The sequence below is a fragment of the Anarrhichthys ocellatus genome, unplaced genomic scaffold, assembly GCF_004355925.1.
Source record: "Anarrhichthys ocellatus isolate YVR2014 unplaced genomic scaffold, GSC_Weel_1.0 scaffold126, whole genome shotgun sequence".
NCBI lineage: Eukaryota > Metazoa > Chordata > Actinopteri > Perciformes > Anarhichadidae > Anarrhichthys > Anarrhichthys ocellatus.
In genome coordinates this window covers 141,421-150,226 of record NW_022280156.1, presented here as the reverse complement: position 1 = coordinate 150,226, position 8,806 = coordinate 141,421, and the positions used below count along the sequence as shown (strand labels likewise).

The 8,806-nt window shown below is 44.0% G+C and overlaps 1 protein-coding gene across 1 annotated transcript in view; it reads right to left on the bottom strand.

The window, feature by feature from the left end:
• Nucleotides 1-7,608, bottom strand: part of hoga1 (4-hydroxy-2-oxoglutarate aldolase 1) — a 14,722-nt gene extending 7,114 nt beyond the window's left edge. Inside the window, exons 1-4 of the mRNA XM_031877138.1 lie at nucleotides 7,026-7,608; nucleotides 5,805-5,933; nucleotides 3,932-4,059; nucleotides 3,346-3,480 (exon numbers count right to left, since the gene is read on the bottom strand). Of these exons, the coding sequence (XP_031732998.1) occupies nucleotides 3,346-3,480; nucleotides 3,932-4,059; nucleotides 5,805-5,933; nucleotides 7,026-7,239 (606 nt within the window). The 5' untranslated portion in view covers nucleotides 7,240-7,608. The remainder of the gene's footprint in view (nucleotides 1-3,345; nucleotides 3,481-3,931; nucleotides 4,060-5,804; nucleotides 5,934-7,025) is intronic.
• Between the last annotated feature and the right edge of the window lie 1,198 nt (nucleotides 7,609-8,806).

The following is an 8,806-nucleotide window of genomic DNA, read 5'->3' as shown; positions in this document are numbered from 1 at the left end:
AGAGAGAGAGAGAGAGAGAGAGAGAGAGAGAGAGAGAGAGAGAGAGACAGACAAGTCCCAAGTGAGAAGAAAAGGGAATCATCTTCAAAAGAGGAGGAGGGGGAAGACTCACGAATAATTGATAAGCTTCCTATTTTGTTTTGCCTCTTCTAATTCTCTTTTGTCAATCTAGATATGAAGAATCCAAATAAAGCTGAACAGTTCAAAAGGAGCGTGAGACGACTCGGACACATGAAACCGAAGGCTCCGCAGGGAGAAACCTGCAGCCTCCACTTTAAATCTCCCTCTCCATCACCGCCGAGGGGGCTATTTTTAACCCCCGTGGTGCCAATCACTTTCCCCATATCAGTCATTTCAAACACGCAGGGCTGTAATTGATCAGTCAGTCAATCGGGTTGCCGGAGCTCCCGCTGCTCTCCTGAAGGCATCGAGCACTTTATTTCCACGCAGCTCCCCAGTGGGAGAAGATAAGATGGCGGGGGGAGCAGAGCCTGCCCCGGCGACAGAAAAACACTCGTTAGCTTCTACTTTTCTTCAGTCTCGTTATTGTCATTAGCCTGCAGTGTGTCCACGTGAGAGCAAAGAGGAACTTAACCCTCTACTGAAGAGTCTTGACTTATGATAATACATCAATCACAACATACTCAGAGGTTATTTATTTAAATTAGTCTTTTTATTTTTGTTGTGGAATAAATAAAAGAAATCTGATTCCAGTGATTGAGACTTTAATGTTTGTTATGAACTGTAATCGTCTTCTTAATCACGGCTCTCTTGCGGGGACAAACAAATTAAGTCGCTTTGATTATTTCAACCGAAGAGACGATGATTGGTTGATTTCGGTTGGTGTGCAAAAATAAGCGATGACGCCTCGCAACAACGGTTCACACGTCTGGCACGTGCAGGAGGTGCACGGGCTCAAAGCCAAAAACACAAGATGTGCAACAGCGTGGGAAGCAGGAGTCAGATCTCAGGAGATGAGGTGAAACTTTCGACGCTTTCTGAGGGCAGAACTGTTCATACGTGTCTTAACATCACGACAAGAACATTAAAAGCTGCAGAGACGAGCCTGATCCGATTGGCGGATAACGAACGTCTCGAGCAGGATTCAAACCTGCGACACGTCTAAACCTGCCAGCTGACAAACCTCGTTTTCACCCTCAGTGCGTCTCAGTCATTTATTCACGAATGACCAGTCCGTCAGACGCGACTGCCGCCTCTCGATCGGCGGTCAACGTCAAAAACATATCTCGTGGATGAACGGAGACGATGAAAACACACAAACTGCCGCTTAGTCTCGTGTGCCCGGAATAGAAGCGCACGGAACCACAAACGGATCTATTTCTACTTGTTGCGTCTCCGTTTGGTTGGTTTGTTTCAAGAGAAGCAGAGAGAATCCGAGGATCTGACTGCTGTTTGATGCGCTAACGAGCTCTGCAACACAGCTGCTTTTAAAAGGAACCTCCCACTGAAGACTCACACCTCACCACCATAAACTATACTTAAAAGCTCCTTTATACGACATTAACATAGCAGCAAACAACCACCGCTCCTCTTCTCTCCCCATCAATGCACATTACTGACTCTTCTTCTTCTTCTTCCTCGCAGGTTTCTGTGCCTCGTGGTTATATCTGGACCCTGGTCTTGAATCCTGCCGTGGACCTGACGACACCCACTGCTTTATTATTAGTAGTCGCATACTGACACCATTAATGCTTTTATTATTCTACAATACAGTAGTCGTAATTTTTCCATCATTATTCTGCTTACTACTCATTATATGAATAATTCCTGTCATATGCATTTAATGTGTTGTAACTCTGTACACATGGAATCTATTCATGTCCATCCTGGGAGAGGGATCCCTCCTCCCTCCTCCGTTGCTCTTCCTCAGGTTTCTTCCTTTCCTGCTCCGATGTGAGGGTCCCGGGACGGAGGATGTCGTGTGTGTACAGATTATAAAGCCCTCTGAGGAGAGTATAGAAAATGAAATGAATAGAATATTGTCTGTGGAAAGATATATTAGAGTAATGTCTACCTGAGCAGAGAATAAAGTCCAGAGAAATAAGACAGGAGAAGAACAGACATTGTTATGGTGTCAACAGACGTCAGTGGGGCGGTCAATTGTTGTCGTAGCTCCGGACACGAGTTAGCTAGTTAGCCAACGTAGGCGGAGGGACCGCTGGACCCGAAACCATTCGAGGACGTCATCTTTGGACTTTTGGAAACACAGATTTTATAGACCAAATGACTAATCGAGAAGATAAAATCGACAGATCGTTGTAGCCCTGCAGCTGCATGGACTACATGTGCATGGACTACATGTGCATGGACTACATGTGCATGGACTACATGTGCATGGACTACATGTGCATGGACTACATGTGCATGGACTACATGTAAACACAAGCAGTGAAATGGAGAAAGACAATAAAGAAGCTTTTGTTTATCTGCACAAGCGATCACAGGTTGTTTGTGATCAATCACGACGATCACGCTGTGAGACGAGTCAATCTCGTCCTACAAGCCCGTCCACGCCGGAGTCGGCTGATAACACACCAATTTATTTTCGGAAAACATGTCTTGAAATGTACTTTGGGCCAAAATATAACAAGATTCAATTCCAGCGGAGACATTTTTTGATCACGTAATCTGCCAAATAGCGAGAGCTGGCTGATGTGGGGAAATCTGTTCGCCACTCATGTTCTGAATAATCTTTCTGCAACTTCGTCTGCCTTCCTCAGATTGACCCTTCACCCCTTGTTTTCCGAGTCCGTCCTCTTCCCGCCCACCATTGAGCAGGGCCGCTGTGTGCTTGAACTACGCCCACGCTCCCGTCTCCCAGCAAGTGGACAAACTGCTATTTCCCAAATCACAAATCCATTTGTGCAACTTCTTGCAGACACTTCCCACACAGACGAAAGAGGTATTAAGGGCTCGACAACAAGTAACCCTGCGACCAACCCAGCAGGATAAAAGTACACACACACACACACACACACTTAAGTTTTAGGTTCTTCAACAGCCATAACTCTCTTCTCTACAGCAGCTAGTTTGCTGAACACATACAGCGCTGCTTCCACTGATTGTGCAGCATCAAAGGCTGCTCAACGCATCCTCGCGGAATTTGCGTGCGTTTTGTTAAGAGAAGTCCAGCAACGCGGCTCAATTTCAGCTCCTTACGTGCATGTAGTCTTTTCAAAATACACTCCCGTCTCTACAGGAAACAAGTTAGTTAGGTTTACGACTGCTGTATGGGAACAGCCTGAGCTGCTCGACAGTCACACAGATCATGTTTCAGCTGATCGGGGTTTTTGCTTGGGAAAATAAAGACGATGCGTTGCTTACGTCTCCTCCGCTGTCTTTAAGGCCCAGGATGTTTGGGTGCTGAGACAGCTGCACCACGGCGTCCAGCGGCAGCTCCAGCCCCGTGTTGGCCGGCACGCTGTACAGAACCACCGGCACCGGGCTGCTGTCCGCCACCTGCAGGGGAGACGCAGAGAGATGAGCGCCATGTCTGAACTCTCCCTTCTCTTTGATTCCCAAGTCAATCAAAGTACCGTACTTTTTCAAGCTTTTCTCATTTAATACTACCCTGAGCCTTCCACTCAGCACTTATTGTATTCCTACTAGTTTGTTTCTGTTGCTCTGGTTTATGCTCTTAGATGCTTGTTTAAAAAATTAGATGCACTCATGACTTCTGGTGACTAGTAGTTCTCCACAAAACAACCAAACTATCCTTTAACATGTTTGAACAGTGAGAACATGGTGACCGGCCCTCGTTCCTTCAAATAGCTGTTTGGGGGTTCAGACTTGGTTCTAGGGTTACGGTAAGAATCAGGTCTACGTTAAGGTTAGTGTCAGGATTAGGTTATGCATCATGTTAACTCGGGTTCCTCGTGAGTATGCGAGTACGTTCCGACAGTCAGCGGACCTTTGTGAAGTGCTGGATCAGAGCGCGGCCGTCCATCTTGCCCTTGTAGAAGCAGGGCGTCACCACGAGGACGACGTCGGCTCCGGCCGCCGCCATCTTCTCGGTGAGCTGCACTGTGGCTCTCGTGGCTGATGAGACGAGAGAGTCGAAAAACAACTTCACAACTTTACAATCTGCACGACACGTCCGTCAAAAACCTGAAAGGACTGGAGGTGGAATCGCGGCTGCAGGAGGTTTCTCGTACTTTTTCATATTGCACTTGTTCATTGTGTATGCATTTATTTATTGTAATTCAATTTTAATATTGAGGGTTTTTGTTTACATATACAACCTAAATTATTAACGTTAACTTATGACAAATGAAACACCAATAAACTAAACAAACAATTTTAAAAAAAGGACAAAACAGCCGTAGTTAAAAGTTTCCATTATCAAAGATGGAAGTCTACAAATCCAATATTTTGTAAATGTATCATAAATCATCCGTTTATTACGTTTACGAACAAAAACATTCTCTTACTCAAAGCTGAAAGGTCTTTTCTTTCCATATATAATATTTTCTAATCACTGCTTTATAGTCGGGGATTCAGTTTCATACCAATGTCTTGTTATTCTTACTTGTGATCAATAATTTCAGTGACAATCATTTCTATTTCTAACAGAGCGACCTACGGAGTGAATGAGCCGTCGATGGTTCTATTCATTCAATCACAGGTTACATCAGCGGTCGCTGCAGAGACTCCCTCCACCACCTCCAATCTGCTATTGAATTTAAAATACACCTGCTACATGTAAACACAATGTATTAGAGGCTTCTTATGTTCCTGTGCCCTCACATACAAGTCCTCCATTCAAACCGTGTCACCGGTATGTACGTCTTCTTTCTCCTGCTTAAGAAACTGAATACAACAACCGTGGCCTCAATTTCACAGTGTCTATGATGAAGAGGAGCGACTGACTGCATGTCGAAGGTAACGAGAAGAGAAGTGAAGTGAAGTGGCTGTAAAGCTGACGTCAGAACGGTGGAAGGGCCGAACAGAAGCCAGACGCCGTACGTAACAAATCTGCCCCTGGACTGTTGACTGAATAAACACAGAGATCAGGAGGTTTTTAGACCGTCGGTGAATGTGAGTTAAAGCACATCTCTCTCCTCTCATCTATGAATGTTCATTATAGAACTCAACAGGAAATAAAACTGTTACAGACTCCACGTTCAGTGTGAATAAACTGACTCACGACGGCTGCAAAACCTCTTTGACTTCGCTGAAGACCACTGAAGGGTTAATAGTCTTTTTGACGGCCCTTCATTGTTATGTTGAATTTTAGCGGTTGTGATCCATTTGAAGAACTTGAGTGAACTTTTGAGAGTTGAACAGCGTTTTCTTTTTTATTCCATAATGAGTTTTTATTTCAGCGTAGCCGATTGTTTTGACCACGTGTCACTTTTAAAGAAATTGAAATGTCACATTAATATGACAGCTGGCTTGAAGCCAACTAATGGTTGTCATATTTTGTTTTAATTACATTTATCACAGAACCTTGAATGTATTAAAAAAGCAGCTTTTCATAGTCGTGGTTGACATCTTCAGTGGTACAAACATGACATTCAGAACCGTACAGTCCATGTTTATCCATTCAGCGTTCATCGCTTTGCAATATTTGTTTTCTTTTCAACGTGACTTCTGTATGGGCATTTTTTTAATCTTGTGTGTATATATATATATATATATATATATATAATATTTATATTGTGTGTGCAACGTACTTGGCCAATAAAAGGTGACTCTGACTCGAGTTAACACCGTGCATTAGAGCGCGTGCGCGCACACACACACACACACACACACACACACACACACACACACAGACCTACATTCACAGCCTGATCCGGCCATCAGCAGTTTGTCCGTGGGCAGCGATCGTCTGACCGTCTTCACCACCTCCACCCGCTCCTCCTCTGTAAGGTACGGGTACTCCCCGTTGGAGCCCTGAACCACCAGTCCTGCAACACAGAACACCTCATTATGTTCATCTGTGTTACCTAAAGTTATCCCCTAATGTTTACCGGCCTTTAAAACCAGTGGCTTTACATTTACTTTGTGTGCCAAACTGTAGCTACTCTTCTAAACTCTGCTCTCCACATCTGTAGTACTTTGTTCTTTGTTTCCTTCTCTCTATACCTCTCCTTCTGATTGTATTGTGACTAGTGTTGAAACAGCAACAGCTGTGATGACGGCAGATGTGGTTGTGGCAGCTGCATGAAAAGCTGCAAAGGTAGTAATGATAGCAGCAACACTAGAGACAACCCTCATCACACAGGACAGAAACAGGACGAAACATACTAAATGATGAAAAAGATGAGTAGTTAGTAGATGAGAACTACTGGTAGTATAGCAGCAATAGACAGAGTTTAGTGCCATGACAGCAGCAGATATACACACAGTAGTCTCAGTAGAGGTGTTAACATGCTTTGATGTATTGGTGCATGACATACATTTAAGAAATTTTAATTTAAAATTAAGTATTGCAAAAAAAAACACGAAAAAAAAAGGAAAAATACACATAAATGTGGAAAAAACAATAGAAAATGTGTAAATATATTAAATTAAAATGTGACAGTAGCAGGAATGTTCTAATTATTATTTTTTCTTTGTTAAATTAAGTCGTAGGCTATTGCAAATATATATATATTGTAGTAGTAATAGAAAACCACCAGAGGGCGACAGACACCTCCCTGCCTCCAGGTGATTTTGCGTTTTTCCTCCATGCTGAACTTTGTCCTCTCTCTCAGGTCCCTAAACAAACACTGATGGCTGACAACCGATGAACCTCTCCGCGGGTTTCTGTCAAAGAGTAACAAGTTCACGTGTCCTTGACGTCATCCCAACTATCTTAAAGTTTAACCAAAGACGTCTGCAGACTGTTTTTGCTAAAAGATCTCCTCACATGCACCGTCAGTGTGAATCACATCCTGTGTGACTGACAGACACGTTCAAGTCTTTTGTTACTGAGGACCATCTGGGTCCGTCTCAGTGACCCCTGTAACCTGTCTAGACTCTCCTGGACTTCCATAAACAGAGATGTGTGTCCTGACCTTTGAACGGTATCTTGCCATACTTCTGCAGGTTTCCCTCCAGTTTCTGGTAGTCCACGTCCTCCTCGGGGGTGAACGGAGTGGCAATAGGCGGATACATCCCGCTGAGGTCCAGCCTGGAAGCTGCTGTGCGGCTCTGGGTCCGTTTCCATGCGGACAGGTGACCTCCTCTGCACAGGGGACTCAGACCTCTCCAGACCCGGACGCACAGCATTGTGAAGCGGACTGAGTGACCGAGCTGCCCGCTGCCCGCTGCCCTGTGTGTGTGTGTGTGTGTGTGTGTGTGTATGTGTGTGTGAGACTATGAGCAGCTGCAGCAGACGAGGACAGTTAATCACTAATCCGCTTTTGTAAATATTGACTTGAATTTGGGATTTCAGAGCAACTCTGAAACTGTCTCCACTCTTCTCCTCACTCGGTCCCGTTCCGCAGGGCGGCGCGTTTCTGTAAAAAAAGAAAAGCGCTGGTGTTTGTTTCTGTGACTTCACGCGCCACCTCCTGCAGGTCAGCTGGCACCTGTTTTGGGACGATTGTCTAAATGTTTTCCCACAACGCAAAGTTAGCAACGTGTGCTGCAGCAGATCAGAAGCTCCGCCCAGGAGCAGTAAGGGATCATCAACAAAGCACGGCCCAGGACTGTGGAGGGGGGGGGGGTGGATGGATTACTCAATTACCTGGGCACAAGGGTCAGGTGTCCAAAGTGTCAGGCCCTCCATGTACCAACGAGGAAGAGACTCAGATGACCACACATAAACATACAACTACAAAGACACACAAAATGACACAAAGCAATCTAAAACGAGTCTCAATTTGACCACAAAGAGACACGAAACAGCTACAAACGTGTTTCAAAACAACTACAAAGAAACTCAAAAAGTCTGAAAAGAGACAGAAAACAAATACAAATAGACACAAACCACATACAATGACACAAAACAACTACAAAGAGAATTACATTTTTGGGAATTGAAAACAAAGTTAGTGTTCAGAAATGGCTGAAAAACTAATTATTGCTTGATCTTAATAAAAAGATGAGCACCACGTGTTGCATTTGTGATTCAGTTTGTATTGTGGCCGTCAGCAGTCACATCAAATAAGAATTAACAGTAAAACGTATCAAGAGGAACACAAACAGAAAATAAGAAAAGACTAAAGAAGGACTGATCACAAAGTCTCTAACAGAACAACATGAGGAAGTTACTCTCATATTACAGCATATTAATCATAATTAATATGTTGCTGAAATGCTCCACAGCCTCTGATGGACGTCACTCTACTGCCCCCGTGTGGAGAACCGTTGAGCTGCATCGACATTAAACCAATCACTGATAAAGTCTCAGCGTTCTGCAGTTTGATCGACGTAGATGTAATTAATACAAAGCAGCCGAGCAGAAGGTACGAAACATACTGTCTGACAGCATCAGAGCAAGATCTCACAAAGACAGGTTGAGACTATGTTGCCTCCTTTAAGATGAAACGTTGTCTACTTTTTATTAAAACAAGTATATGTGGACACTCCTTTAGTGTCTATTGATCTGAAGCTGTTTTTTATAGTGTGCGAGGCCCCTTAGGTCCAGTTTGTTGAACCCTTCTTTTATTTTTTTTAACCAACTTGACCTCAACCACCACGCCGTTGTGATGAACTGGAGAGCAGACTGAGAGCAAAGGTTTCTCTTCCAACATCAGTGTTTGACCTCGCTAATACTCTCGTGTCTTAATGGAAGCAAAATCTTGCAGACATGCTATGAGATACGATGAGATACGATGAGATACGATGAGAT